General features: G+C 33.4%; 1 protein-coding gene across 7 annotated transcripts in view; it reads left to right on the top strand.

Moving 5' to 3' along the window:
- Positions 1–23,670, top strand: part of Fam214a (family with sequence similarity 214 member A) — a 138,548-nt gene extending 114,878 nt beyond the window's left edge. For 6 of the 7 annotated variants that reach the window (XM_048793111.1, XM_048793110.1, XM_048793106.1 and 3 more), the window contains 7 exons: positions 159–272; positions 3,413–3,492; positions 4,314–4,422; positions 12,034–12,192; positions 17,655–17,723; positions 20,092–20,291; positions 23,095–23,670. In XM_048793111.1, coding sequence (XP_048649068.1) covers positions 159–272; positions 3,413–3,492; positions 4,314–4,422; positions 12,034–12,192; positions 17,655–17,723; positions 20,092–20,291; positions 23,095–23,248 — 885 coding nt within the window. In that variant the 3' untranslated portion in view covers positions 23,249–23,670. Of the gene's footprint in view, positions 1–158; positions 273–3,412; positions 3,493–4,313; positions 4,423–12,033; positions 12,193–17,654; positions 17,819–20,091; positions 20,292–23,094 lie in introns of all 7 variants that reach the window. The other variant, XR_007343839.1, reaches the window with a different exon arrangement.
- Positions 23,671–24,546: the final 876 nt, after the last annotated feature.

The raw sequence follows: 24,546 nt of genomic DNA on the forward strand, positions 1-24,546 counted from the left end.
TAATCCCAGCAGGATCACAAGCTCAAGACCAGCTTAGACATTTAGCAAGACCCTGTCTAAAAATAAAAAGGACTGGAGATGACATTCAGTAGTAGAAAGCCCCTGGGGATCAATCCCCAGGACTCTAAAAAAAAAAAAAAAATCTATTTCCTTAACAGAGGACCACACTGAAACAATCAAGTGTCTGGCGAAAACATAATTTCCATTCCTTGGATGGAACCTCAACCAGAGCCTTTCATCCTCGAACTGGATTGCCTCTTCTTTCAAGTCCTGTAAGTGCTTTTTTTTTTTTTTTTTTTATCTTATCTCATTCTGAAAACCTACAAACATTTAAAATATTTGCAAGAGTTACATTCAAATTTTACTTGTAAAAAATTTAAGTGCTTTTGAAATAAATTTTCAGTTGTAAAACATTTTATTATTTGACAGCACAATAACACCCAGGTGATAATATGGGGGGAAAACACTAAAAATAAGTAAAAATTATATTTATTGTATTAGAATTAAAAATTTTCATAAAATAACAATATTTTTATTGTTATTAATGCCAAAAAAGCCCCCTGATGTCTAGGGGACTTTATATAATAGCCTTTGTAGCTGGGTATGGTGCCTATAATCTCGGTGACTCAGGAAGCTGAGGTAGGTTAACTGCAAGTTTGAGGTCAGCCTCAATTTAGTGAGGTCCTCAGCAACTTAGAGAAACCCTGTCTCAAAATAAAAAAAAAATAATAAAAAGGGCTGAGAATGTAAATCACCTCTGGGTTCAATTGCCAGTACCAAAAAAAAAGTTTTTATATCTCAGTAAGTACTGATATTGATGAATGTGTTCATCTGGGAACTAAGTTGATACCTGTCGGGGCTGGGGATGTGGCTCAAGTGATAGCGCGCTTGCCTGGCATGCGTGCGGCCCAGGTTCGATCCTCAGCACCACGTACAAAGATGTTGTGTCCGCCCAAAACTTAAAAATAAATAAATAAATTGATACCTGTCTTTGATTTTAAACTCATGAATTTAGTTGTCTTATTGTGAGACATATAAACATCCCTACTCTGTGCTTACAAATAGGTTTATAGATTTGAGTGCAGTGGTTTAAAACATCTCTTTGGAGTCACAATGACTTCACCATAGTTTTGTAACATTAGGTAAGGAAAAAATCTCTGAGACCTTAAGGTTTTCATCTCTAAATAGGGGAAACAGAACCTACCTTAGTATTATGATGATAATTAGAATGATTCTTGGTACATAGTAAGTACTCTGTAATTAGTTGATATGGCTGCCATCTCAGTTAAACATGAGGTAAGACAAGACTTTGGTCAATATATTGGACTGAAATAAATACAGGAAAACCCTTCTTCCTTTCAAACATAGAAGTCTTGGATAAAATACAACAACTTCTAAATACATAATGTAGTATAAGAATAAGAAAAATAAGTCCCCAAGTACAAACTTGGGGAAAATTGTAGTCCTCTGGGAAATCTGAATCTAATGCAGAGTGAAGTTATGGTATAATGCTCCTACTAGGCTAGGAGTCAAGGATGCAAGTCTGCATCAGTCATAGCTGGAAAAAACTAAACTCTTCATTAAAGCCAGGGAAGGCCTGGCTTTCTATTAAATGAGAAAAAAAAAATTGTAATTCACCTCTTTACTCAAAATATTCCAAGGATATGTGGAGTGAGAAAAAGAAACCCCCAGAAGAAATTAGACCTAAATCCTAAAGCACTTATAGGTAGCATAAATTCAGAAACCCCACAATGATATTTAGACATGTCTAGCTAAGAAATAGCCATGAAAACTAAATCTGAATCCATGAAATCCAAATTGTGAACCAGTGGAGGAAGCAAACCATCCCACATCTATAGGGCACTAAGGACTGATTTTCTTTAAAAAATTACCTCTTGTTGATAATGATCTCAGAGAGGAAAAAATTACAAAGCACCTTTAAAAAATCATTAGTAGGAACAAGAAATGTAAGAATTCACATATGGGAATCCTGTCATCAGAGCAGCCTGAAAGGGAATTAAAAATAATTCTGTTTAAATGCTCTAAGTGCTAAATGAAGGCAAAGATAGGGAATTAAGATGAAAGAACACATGCTTTTAAAAAATAACTGAATAGAAATTATAGATATAAAAAATATTGAATTTGGATGGATAAAATAATAGATTAGCTGAATAGAAATTTAGCAACTGAGTACATACATAGCACCTAGAAGGAAGTACAAAAAGGGAAATAAATGATAAAATCTAAAGAGCCACAGAAGGTAGATTGATGTGTTCAATATAAGTCTAGCAGATGTTCTAAAAGAAAGACTAGATGAAATAATAAAACCCAATATTAGAAGAAATGAAGATAGAGAACATTCCAGAAATCATGAGAGTTTAGATTGAAAATTTTACAAATAAGTTCTGACTAAAATAAATAGCATGGTACCCTTGTACCACTCTGAAAAATTTTAATATGTAGATATTTTAATGCCAATTGGACCAGTGAATCAGATACTTTACACGTTTAATATTCAAGAATCAAATCTTAACTTTTTAAAAATATTTTTTTAGTTATACATTGGCACAATATCTTTATTTTGTTTATTTATTTTTATGTGGTGCTGAGGATCGAACCCAGGGTCTCTCACGTGCGAGGCAAGCGCTCTACCACTGAGCTACAACCCCAGCCCTCAAATCTAACATTTTTTAATATTTATTTTTTAGTTGGACACAATGTCATCTTTATTTATTTATTTATTTTCTGTGTTGCTGAGGATTGAACCCAGGGCCTCACACATGCTAGGCGAGTGCTCTACCGGTGAGCCACAGCCTCAGCCCATCAAATCTAATTTTCACGTTGTATATTTTATCCTTAATTTATATCTGGAGCCAGGTAAGGTGGTGCACACCTGTAATCCCAGCTGCATGGGAGGCTGAGACAGGAGGATCTCAAGTTCAAAGCCAGCCTCAGCAAAAGCGAGACATTAAGCAACACAGTGAGACCCTGTTTCTAAATAAAATACAAAATAGGGCTGGGAATGTGGCTCAGTAGTTGAGTGCCCCTGAGTTCAATCCCTAATACAATCTCTGGTACCTTCCCACAAAATAAATTTATATCTGGGTATTTTATTTTTAGGATATTTTGAGTAAGTGGTGGTTTGTCACTGTAATCTGGTATACACAGTGTTTGGAAATCCATGGTATTATTTTCCAAACCTATTTTCTGTAAAGCTTTAGACTACTTGGGAATGTTGTAGTGATTGGGATGGGCAAAGAAGAATATGTAATACATAATATTATTTGAAGTAAACTGGTATGAGATAAATCTTATTATTTTAAAGATAAGTGTAGCTTTCATTTGAAAGTCATTTTCTCAATTCAAGAAAAAATTAGTCTTTTGATATTACAAATGATTATTTTGACCTTAGGTTCCTCAAAGAAAGACACAATCGGGTTGTTTTGATCTGGATTCTTCATTATTGCATCTGAAAAGCTTATCATCTAGAAGGTATTTATTTTAAGATTTCTTTGTGTACATGAAGCAGAACTTCACACAATTCTGATCTTGCACAATAAATAATATTAAGTGTAAAAGTCAAATTGTAATAGAAATCTTATTTTCAATATAATACTATTCATACACAGTTATTAAGGATAAATCAGAAGGAAATTGAGACAATGAAATTGAGACAATGAGTAGCAACAGTCATAATAAGCACAGAGATTTTAACATTTAGCTACATTTATATATCTCTGATCATTAAACTCTACTTTTTATTCCTTTGCAAAAAAGAAAGCCCTAGCAGTTTTTTCCATGTTGGCAAGTAATATTCAGATTCTATTCTTTTCTTTTCTCTCTCTCTCTCTCTCTCTCTCTCTCTCTCTCAGCAAATGCTCTATCACTGACCCACATCCACAGCATTCTGATTATATCCTTTGGTCACATAATTTTGCCTTTGTATTTTTATTTTCAGCTAAAAATAAAGATTGATATAGAAATCTGAATTATTTAATATTTCTGGTAGCTGCCACTATATGATGTCATAAATTCCACCTGGAAACCTTTAGCATGATTAAGATACATATACATATCTCCATCTTTTATCAGATATGTGGATATCCTGCATAATATTAAATATTATAACAGATATGAAATCTAATCTGAAATTTTAAACTATAAATTTTATGTTTTAAAATTTGATGACATTAATTTTATTATTATGGTGGTTTGAGTAAAATTGTTCAGATTCTCCTAATTTAATTTTGTAAAAAGTAAATTAGAAAAGATTGTTTTTAATGTATTCTTTTATTGATTTGTTTTTTGTTTAGTACTCGGCCATGTTTAAACATTGAAGATGATCCAGATATTCATGAAAAACCTTTTTTGAGTTCTAGTGCTCCACCTATAACAAGTCTTAGTCTTCTAGGAAATTTTGAGGTAATGTGTTTTGAAACTAAAGAGTTGAAGTTTTTTAAACTTGGGTCCAGGATAGCATTTATGTTTTTAACTTTCTTAACAAAAAGGAAAAAAAATCAGCTATATTTTTCTAAAACCTTGAAGTCACCTTTTTAATTATGTTTTGTTTTCGTGAGAAAAGAAGTTGGAAGAATTGTCTACAGTGACGTCTTAGAATTGGGTAACTGGTAGAGGAGGTAAAGGACTTTGGTGAAATCAGGTTAAACAGAGGTGTCTGTTACTTTAGCCAAGAGAAGAGTTTACCACATCTTCTCTGAAAATGTGGCTTTGTTAGCCAGGCATGGTGTAGCATGCCTATAGATCCAGCAATCCAGGAGGCTGAGGCAGGAGGATCATTTGACCAGCCTGGGCAACATAGTGAGATCCTGTTCAAAAAAAAAAAAAAAAAGGTTCTGCTACCCAGGAAATGTTTATTCTTTTTTTGTTTGTGGTACCAGGGCCTTGTGCATGCATGGCAGGTACTCTACCAACTGAGCTATAACCTCAACCCCAGGAAATGTGATGATGGCTGATAACAACCCCTTTATGATCAAGGAGATTAATTAACAAAATCAAATGGTTCTCTGTACTTTATTTGTAACTTTTCTGTAAATCTAAATCTATTTCTTAATTATAAAATAATAGAATTTTTAAAAGATCAAAAGGCTAAAGATTTCTAATATATTTACTTCCTTATATAATATGAATATTTAAACTTGGGATCAAGTATGTCATAATATCAGGGGCTGGGGATGTGGCTCAAGCGGTAGCGCGCTCGCCTGGTATGTGTGCGGCCCAGGTTCGATCCTCAGCACCACATACAAACAAAGATGTTGTGTCCGCCGAAAACTAAAAAATAAATATTTAAAAAAAAAAAAAGTATGTCATAATATCATGAGTTTATCTATTCATGGATTTTGGGGTTTTTCTTTGTTTGTTTGTTTGTTTTGTTTTTGTCTTCAGTTTTGAGGATTGAACCCCAAGGTATGCTAGGCAAGTACAGTGCCACTGAGCTACATCCTCAACCTTTCAAAGTCTTGCTGAGTTGCCAAAGCTGGCTCCTGTCTTAGCCTCTCAAGTAGCTAGGTGTGCCACAAAGCCTGGCTTTCTGCCTTTAATTAGAAATCACCTAAACATTAAACATGAACTTAAAAATGCCATTTTAAAAGTGATTTTAATTGGTGAATTTTTTTAGGGAAAAAAATTTCTATTTTGTATTTTTAATTAAAATAAATAGCTTTACCAGAGTTGTGGTACATTTTGTGACCATTGTGCTTTATAATTATTTTAATGTTGAGACTATTTTTCAAAGTTTTAGTGGAAATTTTAAAAAAAGATATTTTTGTGTTAAATTATCTATTTTCCATGTCACTTTCAAACAATTAGTCCAGAGATGCTGAACTCTATTCCTCTTTGTCTTAGAGTTAAGATTGCTTAGACCATTGTGAGAGTCAGGTGCTCTTCGACCTTTATAAGACAAAAATGTTTATGAGGGAGTAGAAAGCAGTCTGATATATAAAAACTTTAGAACAGGGAAGATGGTTAAAAGATCTATACATTGTTGTTTTCAGAGGATTCTACTTATGTAAATATCCATACATTTTGTTCATGTGACTCAGGGGACAAAATACAGGGAAGTTCTGAGACTGCTAACCCATATGTGTTCTCTTTACAATAAAATTGATACTCTCTTCAGTAAGTTATAGAAGATATTTACTTAGTGAATTAGATACTCTATGTCAATAAGAAAGGTGTATTGGGGAATAGTCTTGAATTCTTAACTTTCACATTGGTCTTGTTTTATGAAGCAGGACAAAATCTTAATTCCTGTAATGTTGTTGAGGGGAATTTGGGTATTTTCACATTATATGTAAGGCCTTAAATGGAGTCTGTGAACACATTGACCCAGAATAACACCCAAATGCAGGGGTGTCCTTTATTTCTTTTTCTAATTAGTCACCTTTTCTTGCTACCATTAAGAGTTTTCTATTGCAAAACCTCATTATATTCATTCAACTCATCTGTCATGTGATTATCTTCTTCCATCAGTTCAGTTCAACATAATACCAACAACCACTGAAAATGGATTGTTTTTCCCATACAAGAACTATTTAATCTAAAAAACCATTTAATCTTAAAATTTTAACCATTTGATCTCAAAAATCCTATTATAATATATAATAAGATAAATGTTCTCTAATAAATTTTTAAGAATAGGTCATTAACTTTTATTTAAAATTTATTTAAAACCTATGATCTAAAAAATCCTATTAAAGTAGAGAATATTATTTAAATTTATAGAGAAGTTGAAAATAAAGTACCCTCTGTCACAATAAAATAGCTTGTATTTTTCTAGAATTGTTTATAAATGGAGTCATACCATATTTACTCTTGGGAAAAGGTTTGGAGTCTTCTTTTATACACCATTATTTTGAGATTATCCCTGTTGTCCTAACTTTAAAAGAGTTCATTCCTTTGATTGCCATTGTATGGATTACAGTTCATTAATTCATTTACCTAATTCTGGAAATTGGGTTGTATTCGGTTTTTACATATTACAAATAAAGCTGCTATGAATATTTGTGCATAAATTTTTTGTGAACATAAGGTTTCATTTCATTTGGGTAACTACCTGGAAATGGAATATCTGGTTAGTATTAAAGGTGTATATATATATGGTTAACTTTTTAAGAAACTTACAAACTGTTTTCCAAAGTGACTATACTTTTGTCTTTTTTTTTTAAGTATTGGGGATTAAACCCAGGGCCACTCTACCACTGAATTACACCCCCTGTCCTTTTTATTTTTTATTTTGTGACAGGGTCTTACTTAGTTGCCAAGCTTGGCCTCCAATTTATAGCCCCCTGCCTCAGCCTCCTGAGTTGCTGGGATTACAGGTACACACTGCTCCGGAAAGTTTTACCATTTTAAGTAGCACTATTAGTATACAAGAGTCTTAGTGCTTCCACATCTATCCCAAAGTTTATACTGGTCAGTCTTTTTAATTATTGTAGTTTGGGCTGGGGTTGTGGCTCAGTGGTAGCGCACTTGCCTAGCATGCATAAGGCACTTGGTTCAATTCTCAGCACCACGTATAAATAAATAAAAAAAAAAATAAAGGTCCATCAACAACTAAAAAATATTTAAAATTTAAAAATAATAATTATTGTAGTTTTAATTCTATTTTCCTAGTGATTAATCATGGTGACCCTCTTTTCTTGTGTTTATTTGCATGTAAGCACATAGGTTTTCCAAGTATTGTCTCCAAATATGAAGTGTGGCTTTACACTTATTTTTGTAACAGTATCTTAAGAGAAAAATATTTTTTATTTTTTTTTTGTCTAATTTATGAATATTTTTTACTGTATATTGCCTTTATTCTATCTAAAACAATCTTTGCCTAGCCCAAGCCTTTTTAACTTTGGCATTCATAATATTTCTTTGTTAGAGGGAGCTTTTCTGAGTACTGTAGAATATTTAGCAAAATCTTTGGCCTCTACTGGATCCATCCCACTACCACCCCCATATTGTAGCAACCAAAAATGTCTCCAAATATTGCCAAGTATCCCATGCTTGAAAACCAGTGCCCTAACCTATGGTCATGTAGATTTTCTTTTATGTTTTCATCTAGAGTTGAATTTTGTAGGTCATATGAGGTGTGTAGTCAAAATTTATTTTTATGCATATGGATGTCAAATTTTCTAATCTTGAAAACATGTATGAGTCCTAACGTTTTTTTTTTCTCAAAATTGCTTTAACTGAGTTGGGCATGGTGGCACACATCTGTAATCTCGATGACTTGAGAGGCCAAGGCAGAAGGGTCTCAAGTTCAAGGCCAGGCTCAATGTTTAGTAAGACCCTAATCAATTTTGTGAGACCATATCTCAAAGTAAGAAATAAAAAGGGCTGGGAATGTAACTCAGTAGTAAATCATCCCTGGGTTCAATCCCTTATACCAAAATAATAAATAAATAAAATAATATTAATAATAATTGCTTTAACTATTCTAGTTCCTTTATCTATTACTGTAAATTTTAGAATGAGCTTAACTTTTACTACTAAACGGCCATCTAATATTTTTGTATAGGATGAATTGATATAGATCAATTATGGAGAATACTGACATCTTAAGAATATTAAATGTTTTGATCCATGAAATCCATACCAAATAAGATAGTCTTGAATTTTTTTAAGTCAGTGTTTTATATTTTTCAGCCTACATATTTTGGACATTTTTTGTAGATGTATACTTAAGTGTATACTGTTTTTTAGAGATATTGTAAAGTATACTTAAAAATTAATTTCAAGGCCAGGCACAGTGGTGCATGCCTGTAATCCCAGTAGCTCAGGAGGCTGAGATAGTATGACCTGAAGTTCACAGCCAGCCTCAACAATGGCGAAGTGCTAAGCAACTCAGTGAGACTCTGTACATAAATAAAAATAAAGAATAGGGCTGGGGATGTGGCTTAGTGGTCAAGTGCCCCTGAGTTCAATCCCCCGTACCCCTCCAAAAAAATTAATTTCAATTTGGTAATTAATTATATTGAAATATAACTGTGTTTGTTTGTGTATCACCTATTGCCTTTCTCAACTCACTAATCTCTGTAGGTTTTTTATAAAGATTCTTTAGGGTTTTCTGTGTAAAGAGTCATGTGATCTATAAGCAGGAAAAATTTTGTTAGTTGGTAATCTGTGTGTCTTTTATTTCCTTTCATTGTCATATTGTACCAAGTAGGACCTGGAATGTACTGTATGCTAGTATATTAAATTCACAAAATTTGAATTATCCAGAAAGTTAGCAACTAATATGTGTCATTTGTTTTATCTATAAACATTTTTATATGTGCCCTTCCTATAACAATTCTATCCATCTTTAGAATAGTTTTCTTATTTAAGAAACATTTGTTAAGGAGCTGGGGTTGTGGCTCATTTGTAAAGCACTTGCCTAGCATGTGAGAGGCCCTTGATTCGATCCTCAGCACCACATAAAAAGAAATAAATAAAGGCATTGTGTCCAACTACAACTAAAAAATAAATATTTTTTTATAAAAGAAAGAAGGATTTATTGAGTACCTACTGTGTGTCATACTGTTAGAAATACAAAGCTAAATGATAAAGTTCCTGCTTTATAACAACTATTAAAGAAGAAAGACATGTAAGTAATTTAAAATCCCAAGCAATTAGCACTATATTAGAAGTTTCCTCAGTATTTGTGTATCTACTATTTCTGTTAAAGGTTTTGGGGACAGCTTTAATGAGGAACTGTCACTTGAGCTTGGTTACAAGAGTAGGAATTTGCCAAGTAAATTTGTTTGGGTAGTGGGGAATAACAAGAAATTCCAGATAGAGAAAATTAAATATGTAGAGGTACACATGCAAAATTAATAAAAGACCATGGCAGGGCTGGAGGTTGTATTACTGGTAGAGCACAGCCCTAGGTCAATCCCCAATACCCCATACTTCAGTTGGAACTGAAGCACAGGGGCTCTGTGCAACAATTTGAGTAGTGGTACACTAGAGATGGAAAGACTGACTAGAAGATGTTGCATTTTAGTGCAAAGGTGGTAAGGTTCTGATCTAGTGTACTGGAGCAGAAAAAAAGAGATGAGGCCTTGAAACTAAGAGGTAAAATCAACAAGATATTGTTTGATTACAGAGCAGGAGGAAGATATAGAAATTCAGTTTTGGCACAGATTTGTTAGTCTTATCTTTTTGACCAGGAAACTTTAGAATTTCTTTTCTTTCTTTTTTTAAAAAATATTTTTAATTATACATAGACACAATGTCATTATTTTATTTACTTTTTAAATTTATTTTTTAAAAAATAAATAAATGACAGTAGAATGCATTACAATTCTTATTACACATATACAGCACAATTTTTCATATCTCTGCTTGTATACAAAGTATGACGACACCAATTTGCGTCTTCATACATGTACTTTGGATGATGATGTCTATCACATTCCACCATCCTTGCTAACCCACTACTCCCTCCCTTTCCCTCCCACCCCTCTGCCCTATCTAAAATTCATCTATTCCTCCCATGCTCCCCCTCCCTCCCCACTATGAATCAGCCTCCTTATATCAGAGAAAACATTCAGCATTTGTTTTCTGGGGATTGGCTAACTTCACTTAGCATTATCTTCTCCAGCACCATCCATTTACCTGCAAATGCCATAATTTTATTCTCTTTCATTGCTGAGTAAAAAAATCCATTTTTTTAATCCATTCATCCACTGAAGGGCATCTAGATTGGCTCCACAGTTTAGCTATTGTGAATTGTGCTGCTATAAACATTGATGTGGCTGTGTCCCTGTAGTATGTTGTTTTTAAGTCCTTTGGGTACAGACCGAGGAGAAGGATAGCTGGGTCAAATGGTGTTTCCATTCCCAGAATTCCAAGAAATCTCCATACTGCTTTCCAAATTGGCTACACCAATTGGCTACACCAGCAATGTATGAGTGTACCTTTTCCCCCATATCCTCGCCAATACTTATTGTTGTTGTCTTCATAATAGCTGCCATTATGACTGGAGTGAGATGATATCTTAAAGTAATTTTGATTTGCATTTCTCTTTATTTATTTTTATGTGGTGCTGAGGATCGAACCCAGTGCCTCACTTGTGGGAGGCAAATACTCTGCCATTGAGCCACAACCCCAGCCTGAGACTTTAGAATTTCTGATGTGTCAACTGTTTCCAATTTAGACTACATAGACTGTTGGATTCATGAGGATTTGCAGGATTAATTATTTAAATAATTAAATAATTATTTTATCACATATCATGATGCATGGATATATGTGTTAATGCGTGTATATTCAATAAAGCTTGTGAAAATTTTAAAATGTTTCATATACCTGAAAAGATAACCACTAACTTGTTTAAAAAAAAAAAAAGAAGTTATTTTAGCAACCAAGCTTGAAAGAAATGTATTTCTGTAATTTTAAGTTTATTTCTAAAACACACTTACTGTTCTTTTTTTAAATTTTTTTTGTAGTTGTAGATAGACATAATGTTTTTATTTTATTTATTTTATGTGGTGTTAAGGCTCAAACCCAGTGCCTCACACATGCTAGGCAAGCACTCTGCCACTGAGCTACAGCCCCAGTCCCACACTTACTGTTCTTTAAATTAAAAAATAAAATACAAAAACTATTTTTAAAAGAAGCAATATTTCTCAATTAAAATTCTAAGTGCTTGGCTTCATCTTTTGATAAAACACATCATGTTATCTTTTAAGTTTCCAAGCACTCCTCTCTTCTTAGTACTATAAACAATGTAATAGATAAATACCTTCTCTGATAGAGCACATTTTTTTACTTATAGATATAAAAATAACATTACACAGTTAGGTATAAATAATGGAGTTCAGCATTGGTTGGAATAGTGAGAGGAGAACCAGTTGTATAGGATGGTAGAAGATTGATGGGAGATGAGGCTCATTTCAAGTCTGAAAAAGAACATGGCATGGATAGCAATCACTTTTCTACTGCTAGAATGAATGGTAATGTAATATATTTCTTTAAATAAAAAATGAAATTAGTATGCTAACCTTTCTAATTTTTTTACCAAATTATTTTGTCTTCCAGGAATCTGTGTTAAACTATCGTTTAGACCCTCTTGGCATAGTTGATGGCTTTACTGCTGAGGTAGGGGCAAGTGGTATTTTTTGCCCCACACATTTGACTCTTCCAGTTGAAGTGTCATTCTACAGTGTTTCAGATGATAATGCTCCTTCTCCTTATATGGCAAGTATATTTTAAATTGTCTTTTTATGCCATTATCAACAAACTTAACTCATACCTTTAATTGTTTCAATGCAGTACTTTAAAGTGTAAAATATTTCCTAAGAAAAAATTAGAGGCTGAATTCATACTAACTACCTCAAAAAGCAGTTAACCTCTTTTACATTTGAGAATGGTGCTAAACGTCTGTTCTGTGTGATTTATTGGTTAGTGACACTACAGTTTCATTTTGTTAATTCTACACAAATTCTCAAGTGCTTACTCTGTATTCTATTTCCAAAAGGATTGCCTTCCTGTGTGGTCTTTATCTCAGTAGAGTTTAGGTAAGGATCTGGTGACCTAAGGCCTCTATGAGGCCCTTTCACTTCCCTTTCCCCTATTTGCTTTGTCTTTAGTTATTCTTTTCTGATCCTAGGGTTCTGTGAAATACTAGCCATTTCTCACTTATGCTAATGTCTTAGTGGAGAACATGAGAGCTAAGGAGAATTAGAGCACAGTCTTGAGCCTTCAATCCTATGATTTTGTCTTTCCTACTTCTTATTCCAGTGGGTTGTGGGTAAACTTCATAAAGGATTCTGAATCCTGGAGTGTGTATTAGTCCTTTTTTAAAAATACAAAGAGGGAGAAGTGGCTAACAGTGGAAATCTGTAAAAAGTTTACAGTGATGATATAAAATATGGAGTCAAATGAGTCAAAAGGGTTTTCATGTTAAGTCTTACTTTGAGAAATGTAAATTACTATAGATGTGGAACTGTACATCTCTGGTATTGCCACTTGAACTTTCTAACTTACCATTTGGCCCAGTTGCTTCCTCTCTCCCACCTTTAAGGTTTTCAAGAACATTGGTAATAATGTTTTTGTTATTAATAAAAGCTATAAAAAGTAACTTATACATAATTGAGAAACCACAGAGAGGAAAGAAAGTTATACTTTTTATATAGCTGACTTATTATTGACACTGTTCAAGGAAAGTTGCTTAGGTTTACTTCATCCTGAAGGTAGAACCTTTTAGTCAAGAATCTGATCAGTGTTTCATACTTTAATAGAAAACTCATAGTTCTGTTTTCTTTTCCCAATAATATTTACTCTTGGAGGTCTTAACGCATTAGAATTTACAATATTAGTTGTTATCAAAAGGAGAGACACTGTCCCCTCTTCACAGACCTGCCAAATTATCACATATGTACCACCTATTATTTATTTACCATAGAAAGATATACACACTTTTCCATGATCGTTCTGGGAAAATAGCTGTTAATTTTGGACAGTAAATAAAATGGAAAGTATCACTGAGGCAAGTTTTACACCATAATGAATGCTTCTCATACTGGAATGCTTACAATATAAAATTTAGCTCGAAAGATGTCCATTTTGCTTTACCAGGACATCAAGAAATCTCATCATTTTACATATTCTGTATATAGTGATAGAGACTAGAAAGATAAGGTCATTAGTAGATAGAATTCCTGATGGCCATTAGGATGGCTTAGAAACAAGATAAAAGGCTGAAATGACTAAAAATCAGCTCAAGTAAATATCTTTGAGCAAAATTCATAAGCAAGAGATAATTTGAACTATACTTTTAAAAAGCAAAATAGCATTGCCAGGTGCTACCTGTAACCCCAGAGGTTCAGGAGACTGAGGCAGGAAGATTACAAGTTCAAAGTCAGCCTTAGCAAAATTTGCAAGGACCCGAGCAATTTGGGAGACCCTGTCTCAAAATAAAAAATAAGAAGGGCTGGGGCTGTGGTACTCTTGTTAAGCACCCTTGGATTCAATCCTGGTACCAAAAAAAAAAAATAGAAAATAGCATTAATCCTTGACCTTGTTTAATATATTAAAAATGAATGATTAGTAGTAGATAAAAGGTTTTTGTCACTGTGTCTCCAGAAAGTACAGAAATACATCTAATTGCAGAAATACATATAATTGCAGATTTTTTTATAAAGAAGGGTACAAATAAGGTTAGTGAATTAAGTTATCCTTTTACAAATCCCTGACTTCCTTCTCTCTGATAATAATCTTTAATCAACTATCTACTATATTTTTTTCCTAGGTCATTATTATTAGGAATGAGCCCCTTGCAAACCTTAGACCACAAATCTTTCCTACCGTAAATTAATAAAACTAATGTTTTTCTTCAGGGAATATTATTTATATTTTAGTAGTTTAGTCAGTTCAAAGGACTGATTATGTCTTATATATCAGCTGAGCATGGTGGTACATGCCTGTAATCCCAGCTACTCAGGAGACTAAGGCACAAGGATCATAATTTCCATGCCAGCCTGGGCAACTTAGCAACTTTATTTTGTATCAGAATGAAAGATAAAATGGTCTCAGGGTGCAGCTCAATGGTAAAGTGCCCCTGGGTCAAAAAAGGAAAAAAAAAAAAAAAAAAGATAACACATCTCATAGACCATCAGAACTGAGACACAATTCTCCTATTTATTATTCTAATAACTTTGTTACCTCTCATCATAAATTTTACAAATGACTCATAAAGGTAAAATGTTAACATAGAAATTTTTTGTGGTATAGAGCTGATATAGGGCTTTTCATTAAAGAATTCCTTAAAGATTAACTCAAAGCCATATAATCTCTCTCTCTAATTGGGAGTCAGTGGTAAAAATAATCTCCAAGTGCTACATGACAACACTTAGCTGTTTAGAATCTATTGTATGGTGAAACTAGGCAGAAATAATCTAATATAGGTGTGCCACTGGCAATTTAGAATATTACTTGCATTATTATCATATTGACAGAGACATGTATGATTTCCTTTCAAATCTGACCAAATCAAAGCACACCTCTCTGTTTTCCACTTATTTTTGCATGTTCTCTATTCCACAATAATTTGAGAAAGTTTTGTGTAAGATTTTGACTGAAATTTAGCGTTAGCTTATCTTTATATTCTCACCCCCCACCCCCNCTGCTTTCTTTGTACCGGGAATTGAACCCACGGGCTCTTTACAACTGAACTACAAAAGTGTCCCCCTGGCTGAGCATGGTGGAGCATGCCTGTAACCTAGCTACTCTGGAAGTAGAGGCAAGAGGATCACAAGTTCAAGGCCAGCCTCAGCAATTTAGCAAGACCCTGTCTTGAAATTAAAATTTAAGAAAAAGAAAAATGCTTGGACAATATAGCTCAGTGGCAAAATATCCATGGGTTCAATCCCCAGTACTGAAAAAATAATGTTGCTCTAAACTTAAAAAAGTTTTTCAAAAATATGTGGTCTTTCTTTATAAATTGATTATTTACTATTATTCTAAAAACTATCAGAATTATATATATTAAAAGAAATAAGCATAGGAATATTAGTAGTTTTTGCCTTACCTGTTTTCCTTTATGTGTTTATGGGGAGTGAAGAATGGTGAAGAATACTAATGTATTCCATGTAGCAATGTAATGTTAAAAGTAACTATTATTTTCAAATTCAGTGGCCCATATCTATAGTCTAGCAACTCATGAGGCTGAGGCAGGAGAATCAGAAGTTTGAGGACAGCCTCAGCAATTTAGCAAGATCCTATCTTAAAATTGGAAAGAAAAAAAAAAAAAGGGTCTGGGGATATAGCTCTGTTGTAAAATGCCCAAGGGTTCAGACTCAAGTACCATAAAAGAGGAAAAAAGGAGCTGTTATTTTGGGTATATTTTACTTTTTCTTTCTTGAACTAGAAAGAAGAAGGGTATTATATGTCATAGCATTTTTTTATGAGAAGTGGAATGCATAGTACCTCACTAAACATGTAGAATATTTTGAGTGAGAAATTGTTAAAGCATCACTGCTGTTTTTGGTTAATGATGCAGTCTGATGATATTCTGTTTTTGTACTTTAATGACTGTGATAAATTGGATTTGTCAAGACTCATGTATGCCTTTTCAGTACCCATTTCCCAATATTAATATGTACTTGGAGTTAAGGGATTTATATGTCAAAATCTGGTCCTCCCTTCTCCTTTTTCCCACTCATTTTTATCTCCCAACACTAGTCTAGCTTCCAAACCCAAGAGTTGTCACCTAATAGGTCATTTCTGTTTTATATTTACTTTTATATAAGGTTGGCATGTTTTGGCATGTACAATATATAACGATAGAATGATGAAATGTTGAGCATTAATTCTATTTAACTACCTCCACTACTCAATAATAGTTAAAATGAACAAATCAGCATTCATTACTTAAAGCTACCTAAGAATTAATCATCATAATCACCACCTGCAGTCCTTTGGTTACCCTGGTTATTGAGAAGCTTTTACACATTCAATTTGAACTTACTTAAATTTGCATTTTCCCCCATTGTTTGGGCTTCTTAGAAAAACAATTCCACATACTAGAGCAGTGCTTCTCAAATTGTAATGCATAGAAGGTATTATCTGGGAAATTTTGTTGAAATGCAGATTTGATTTGGTAGATCTGAGAAGTCATTCTGCGTTTCTAACAAGTTCACTAGTGATACTGATGATATTTTGAGGACCATTCTTTGAGTACCAGATTAACCTAGAGGTCTCCTGATATCCTCTTTTGGATTATTTTATTTATTTATTTATTTATTTAATGTGGTGCTGAGGATCGAACCTAGCGCCTCACATGTGCGAGGCTATAACCCCAGCTCCCTCTTTTGGATTATTTTAATGAAATGACCCAATTTAGCTGTATTTATCCTTGACTCAAATCTTAGCTCTTAGGTCTTCAATCCATTGTGTTCTGATTTATAATCAATTTGAATTATTAGATTCCTTAATAAAAGCAATTCCTTAAGATCAAATTAAGTAAGATACAACATGACATTTAATTCTTGGAAACAAGAAATATTTAATCCTTAGAAAATGGAGTTTTATAGCTTTTATGTAGAAAAAAGTCTTGAAGGTTTTTGATTAAACCTTCATTTTCTACTTTTTGCCTTGAACATCTCTTCTCCTGTAGATTATCAGTCAGGAACCACAGACTCTTATGCTCTTTTTCTTCTTCTTCCTTTTTATTAATTTTATTTTTTTACCTTGTCTGTAGTCAGAAATCCAGATATGTAACTTAATTCCCTGAATAAAGAATAATTACTTCATTTTTGGGCCAAGGCTTAGATCCTTCCACACTCATTACTTTTTACATGCCCTAAAATCAATAAATTGTTTGCTTCTTCATGACCACTCTTCACTATACATGGGAATAATCCTTCCATTTTGTTTAGGAAACATCTTAATCTTATACTTCAGTGGAAATTTTCAGCACAGTGGCCATTGATGTTATATATTATTTATTGCAGCAGCCTCAGAAGAACAGAAAATTGTTTAGGAGTGGAAACATCACTGTTTTATTACTCTTAGAATGTATCACTGCTAATTCAATTTGAGTATTTCTTCATAGAAATGGAATTCTGAAATTTAACAATTACATGATATGTTATTTTTATTTTAGTCTTTTATATAAATATGCATGAGTTTGTACTCAATTTGTCTTCTTTTATTTCAAGGGTGTGATTACTTTAGAGTCCCTTGGTAAAAGGGGTTATCGAGTACCTCCTTCAGGAACAATACAAGTGGTATGTGTTTTATAGCCTACAATTGCAATAATCATTCTCTCACATACATATAGAACTTAGCCCTTTCTCCTGCTACTGCTGCTGCAACAACTTTGGTAAGTAACAGTGGGGCTGCAGCTTTGTTTGGAGTTTCCGTGCTCTGCCCCAGGAATGACCCATTTGGGGACCTCCCCAAAAGGAAAGCATTAATAAGCTAATCAAGGTGAATGCGTAACTTAAGTAGAGCTATTTTCAAATAATTAGAACTTAACATTACCTTTGCCTTCTATTTAATGTGATAAGCCATATTGAGATTGACCTATTTAAAAGGAGGCTCCAAATATTGTATTGTTTTGGCAGGAAAACTTGGGAAACAAAATCATATTTTCCCTTCCGTAATGACTTATAACATTGATAAATCTAATAAAATGAACACTCCAAGTGGAAATAAATGTTAAGTCTGCAAATGTCAGGGCAGAGAAAGCATCATTCCTTTAGTCTGGGTGTTAATCATGTTTTGGCTCAGAAGAGACCGTCTAGCCCAGAACAGTTTTTTTATTATTCTGGTCTAGGGTTCTCAGAAGCATAATGTGATTTCAAGGCCAGTGTGCAGTTGAGTTTGATCTCCAAGCCTGATCCAGGATATTCCTTCAAGCCCTCAAGTCTTTTATGAAGTTTGCAGAGTAATATGTTTAATGGAGGCTGGTTCCTTGCACTCAAGATCTGGTATAGACCAAAAGAGCTTTTTATGACCTTTGGCCTCAATGTATTCAGTGTTCTGTCACTGTTACTTATCACCATTGTTCCAAAATTGCAAGGACTCTGTATGTTTGTTGATTTCATATCTCACAGGAATGAAACATAGTACTTTGCATTATATGTGTTTTCTAAGAAAGAATCACTACATATTACAGGGTCATTTTATGTGAAATGGATTTCTTGAACTAAAGGAGTAATAATCTTCTGTTCACTTGCCTCTGAGAAAGTGTGGGTCACTGGAAATCTGGCTGTCAGCTGTCATAACAATGAATCATTAACCCAGAGGCAACATATTTACCTTTTATTTTGGAGATGGCCAACATTAGTGGTTAATTTTAGAGATGAAATTTGGATATGTCTTTCATTCCTTACTTGGTTCAATAATGTATAATCATGGTTTGAATTCCTGACTTGCTAGATTTTATGGATGTTAAATGTATTAGCCTTAATCTTAAGACTCACTAGATTGCAAAATTTGGATCATAATATTGATATATTTCTCATTTTGATTCAGTGAGTGATGTCCAGTGCCACGGATGAGCTTCTGAAAGCATGGGCACCAAGTTACCTATTGATGTGTTGGTAATTTGGTTAAAGTCAGATCAGCAGTTGGGGTTTTGTTTAAAAACTATTACTTTTAAAAATGACATTCTTTTCAATTATTAATAGTCAAGTACCAATTGAATAATTTCAGTCTTCACAAAGGATCCATATTGTTTTCTATAATAATATTGAAGATTAAAAAAAAAAAAACCTAGCTGGGGGCGGTAACTGATGCCTGTAATCAGTGACTCAGGAGACTAAGGCAGGAAGATTCCAAGTTTGACTCCAACTTGGGCAACTTAGCAAGATCCTGTTTCAAAATACAATTTTAAATTTAAGGGCTGGGGATGTAGCTCAGAGGTAGAGTGCCCCTGGGTTCAATCCCATTAAGGCAAAAAAAAAAAAAAAAGTGCCTAGTGTCACTGCAAATTTTGAAATGAGTCCAAGTGTGAATACCTAAAGTATTATTTAGCCTATTTTGGATCTAATAATAATGAGCTTTATTTTCTAAATATGAAAAAATTTTCAAATAGAAAAGTCTCCCCTTTGAGCATTTCTTTTTAATTTTACAATAACTATAGATACCTAAGATATCAAAAATTCTGATTTTATTGAACTTGTATGTTTTATTTTAAAAATTCAATTTACTCACCATTAAAATGTGAGAAAAATTAAAATTCCACCTTGTGAATTTTGCTTTTGATACTCTACAGAAAAGCTAAGTTTGAAATAAAAGAATTATAATATTTTAAGCCAATAAGGGCATATTTTTCGTAAGCTAGTGGAACTATCTGAAAATATGAACAAGGATAAGTTATATAATGTTTATTACTAATATGAAATTTGTAACTAAAAATTTTATTACAGGAATTTATGTTATTGTGAAATAAAAAAATTAAATTGAACCTTTGAAAGAACTATTTTTTTGTAAATTTTCAAAAGTTTATGACTTTTGTCCCTGAAAATGAATTATATCCAATCGGGATTAAATTATTATTTAAAAGCCTATTTAATTATTGGATAATAATTCTGAATTATATCAACAAATCACTGTTTTAAAAGAATAATTTTTATATTGTTTCTTCAGACCTTATTTAATCCTAATAAGACTGTGGTGAAGATGTTTGTTGTGATATATGACTTGCGAGATATGCCAGCCAATCATCAGACATTCCTACGACAAAGAACTTTTTCTGTACCTGTTAAACAAGACATGAAGAGAAGTATTAATAAAGAGAACATCCGACATACGGAAGAACGGTTATTACGCTACCTCATACATTTGAGGTAATGTTTAAAATTTATATAAAAATGTTACTTTAAGATACTTCTAAACTTTTTTAGCTTTTTTTTTAAATTGTATTCCTTAGACTTTGCTTAGCATGGGAACTCTTGATGATTATCAAGATGTAGAAAGTACATGGCATACAGCCCTGCAGTTATTACTTATTGAAATTAGGGATCTTTTCATTTATAGCTGTTTAATGTGAAATTTTTAAAAAAATATTTTAGTTGTAGGTGGACACAATACCTTTTATTTATTTATTTATTTTTATGTGGTACTGAGGATTGAACCCAGTGCCTCACACATGCCAGGCAAGTGCTCTATACCACTGAGCTACAGCCCCAGCCCAAATGTGAAATATTTTGCCAAGAAAAATTCAAATATATGTGAGGCAGTGAAACACATTTTTTAAACCAGTGCTGTTCTACAGAAATATAATATTAGCTATTTATACAGTTCTATATTTTTCAGTAGCCACATTAAAAAATAGTAAGAAACAGGTAAAATTAATATATACTTTATTTAATCTAACATATCCAAATGTTATCATTTGAATATATAATTGATATAAAAATTGAGATATTTTACATTCCTTTGTTTTACTAAATCCTTAGAATCAAGAATATATTTTACACTCAAAGCACAACTCAGTTTGTAAATTAGCCACATTGCAGGTGCTCAATAGCCACATGTGGCTAGAAGCTACTGTATTAGTTAGGGAAGTGCTTATACTTAATTCACTCATTCACTTCTTTGACACCTGTTTGTGTGCCAGGAATACTTCTAGATGCTAGGGAAACAGGAGTGACAAAATCTTTGCTGTCATAGAGTTGAATATTCTAATGATTCCATCAAAAATATATTTTTCTTGTGGGGCACGACTCAGGAGAATCACAAGTTTGAGGTTAGCCTGGGCAACTTAGCAAGACTGTCTTAGGAAAAAAAGCTGGGGTCTGAGTTCAACCCCAAATACAAAAAAAAAAAAAAAGAAAGGAAAAAGAAATTTCTTATAACTTTTATTACCCGACTCATAATTCTAGGTTGTGAGAACCCATTTTTTTTTCCCTTCTGTTTCAAGTTGCCATCATCCAAGGGTGTCCCTGAAATCCTAATGTAGTTCTGGATCATGAACAAAATCAGTTGATTAAGAGAGGGCTCAATAGCCTGTTCCCCATAATTCTGTTTCTCACAGTTTTCTGGTTCCTAAAAGCTTTCAGACATGTCCATGACATTCATCATACACTTATTCCTTATTATAAGGAGCTCTATTCATCATGAGTCACCTTTCTTCCTGGGTTCAAGCAGAGGGCTTCTTTATTCTGTAACAGGTAGTGAACACTAGCTATCTTTAAATGTATATATCGGCCTTGCATTGGTGACCTGGGGTGAATAAGGAGTGAGCTGTACATGCAACTAAGTACCATGCTTGAAAATTCTAGTAATTGTTGCCCCTCAAAACACTGCTTAATTGGTTCTCTCATCTCTGCCTGTTGTTCTGCCTCCAAAAGACACTTTGAACCAGCACAATGCATTTAAACCCAGCCTGATTCTGCCTGATATGAATCTCATAGGAAATGTTACATACATTATGGGAATGAAAAATCTACCAAAAACAGACTTGGAAACTTTTTTACAAAGATAAATGTTAAAAAGTAGCAGACTGTAAGAATATCTCCCAGCCCAACCTAGAAAAGATTAACTTTGAATGAACTTCCATATGACACCATTCCTCTTACGGGTTTTTGTTTTGTTTATGGTGCTACAGGAATTAAACTCAGGGCCTCAGGTATTCTGGGCAAGTACTCTACCATTAAGCTGGTATAGCCCACTCTCAAAGTTTAACAACCTTATCCACATGTAAGTAACATTTGCCAGAATAAAAATCAACTGCCTATTCTTTTATAATCCCCACACAATGGCCAGATACTTTAAATGCTATATAGAAATCTACTTGGGAAAAAAATGGTATACTTTCCAAAGCTTACCATGTTCTATTTCAGATAGGGAAGGTGAAAGACTTCAGAGAGAAGAAATGTGTGAGCCAGTCATAAATATGCTTTGACATACACATCTGAGCACCAGATCTTTCCACCAGTTTAAAATCTGCAGAGCGTATTTCTTCTAGGCTGAGGGGAAACAAAGAAAAATTAGCACTACGGGGTGTATTGGTCTGTCTGCTGAGTAAGTTTAATACTACAGCCCTTTTTACTATGCGACAGACAGCAGTAGCAGGGGGTAGAAACAGTTTCAAATCCAGTTTCAATAGCCATTTTCATGTCACTTGTTGACTTTTGATGATGGTTAGGTTTATTTAGCTGACTGTTACTAATTATAGGAATTCTTCCTTAACTCCTATAATTGGGATTATTTTGAAAATTTGAGTATTTTCAAGTGTGGAATCTATTTTGATCTGTACCAAATCATGGGAGGCTGACGTGTATGACTTGTCTGTGTTGCTAGAAGATGCTAGAACTAAAAAGCCCAAAGTATTATAATTAGCTCATATAAACTGAAACTTAACACTGTAAATGAGGAAAGGTTCATGTGCTGTGAAATCATGGAGGAAAAGTAAGATTGTTTTTGAAACCCAGACTCATAGGAATGAGCACCTTGGGCATTGTCAGAGAGAAAAGGAATACAGAGTGTTCAGGAGGTAGAGGCACTTAAATATTATTTGAAAGAGTTAGTGTTAATGTAGTATAGTAGCAAAATAAATTTTTCCTACTTTCAAATTTTAATTATACAAGTTTATTTGTTTTAAAGACTCATTCCCTGAAATGACTTATCTTTTATTTATTTGTTTAGGTTCCAGAGTTCTAAATCTGGAAAGATCTACCTCCATAGAGATGTACGGCTCCTGTTCTCTAGAAAGTCAATGGAGGTTGACAGCGGTGCTGCATATGAACTCAAATCTTACACTGAATCGCCAACAAACCCTCAGTTTTCACCAAGATGTTGATAAGGAGTGATATATTTTAAATATACGCTCGGTATCCAAGTTTGAAAGTAATTAGTAGCATAAAATGGTGTGTACCAAATTAACAATCAGGAGAGTGTATCCTTTCCTATTATCCTGGACCAGTTTTTATTAAAGAATTCCTGAAAATGAGATCTATATATTCCAAGTAGACTGGAAACACTCATGTCCTAATCTTTTTTGTACTGTTGAAACCACTTCATTGGACATGTTGCAATAGCAAAATCCCCAGTTAGATTAGTGTTTACACATTTTATTTCTCAGTTATTTAATATTTAATGTTTTCCTTAATGCTCAAGTGATTTTGTCTCTAGTGTTCTAAAGTAGCACAAATCCTATGTAAAATCATACTATGTATTTTTGACATTAATGTTGAAATCTGAAATATATGCACAAGTCTTTAATTTTGTGTGATGTTTTAAGTGCTGTTCATTTAAACTATTGAAAATGAGAATGAAATGTTGAGCTTCTTTAAGATTAATGCACTATGCAAGCATGTGTACTTTTTATATCTCTCAAGTTGAGTTTTTACAATACCCCATCCAGGTTGCTTGTCTCACTTAGTAGTCCTGTAACATGCTATGTTGGCAGTGCAGTGAGGATTAATTAAGCTGCTTCCCATTCCCCTTGCAAGTTCAGATCATCATGCCCATTCATATTCCTTATCCCCCAAACGGTTCTATTTTTCCTTAATCAGTATACTATAGAGGCTTTACATTAAATTGCTCTCCCAGGCTAGATAATTTTTTCAAATTGTTAATATGTACTTTGAAAACAAATTTAGTATTTATATTGTAAATATATGCAAAAAAAACCCCTAAAAACGTGTATTTGGCTTTTATTTTTACATGAGACATTTATGTGATTGGGTGAATTAGCCATCAATTTCCATCCTGTCTCTAAATCTGCCTTTCAGAGAAGCGAGGAATATGTCTTGAGTCTTGTCCCAATTTATCATTTCCTTGTTTAGGGTCATAACAGAAGGCTGTTGGCAACTGGAAACACCACCAAGCACAGAAACTTGACTGAGAGCATCATAAATCTTCTCACACTCTTAGAAAAAAACAAAGTGTTTCTAGATATTTTTGGAGGGACAATGGGTGACAACAGATTAGATAATAAGGCAAAAATACTGGAAGTGCTAACAGAAATCTATGACTGCAGATTATAAAATACAGACTCAAGTAGGTCAGACCTAAAAGACCAGGAGAGTCTAGAATCTGGTAAGAAGTCTGGAATTGGTAGGGAGGAAACTTGTTTACTTTGAGATTCAGGTACTA

This window comes from Marmota marmota, unplaced genomic scaffold (assembly GCF_001458135.2).
Source record: "Marmota marmota marmota unplaced genomic scaffold, marMar, whole genome shotgun sequence".
In the NCBI taxonomy this organism is placed as follows: domain Eukaryota; kingdom Metazoa; phylum Chordata; class Mammalia; order Rodentia; family Sciuridae; genus Marmota; species Marmota marmota.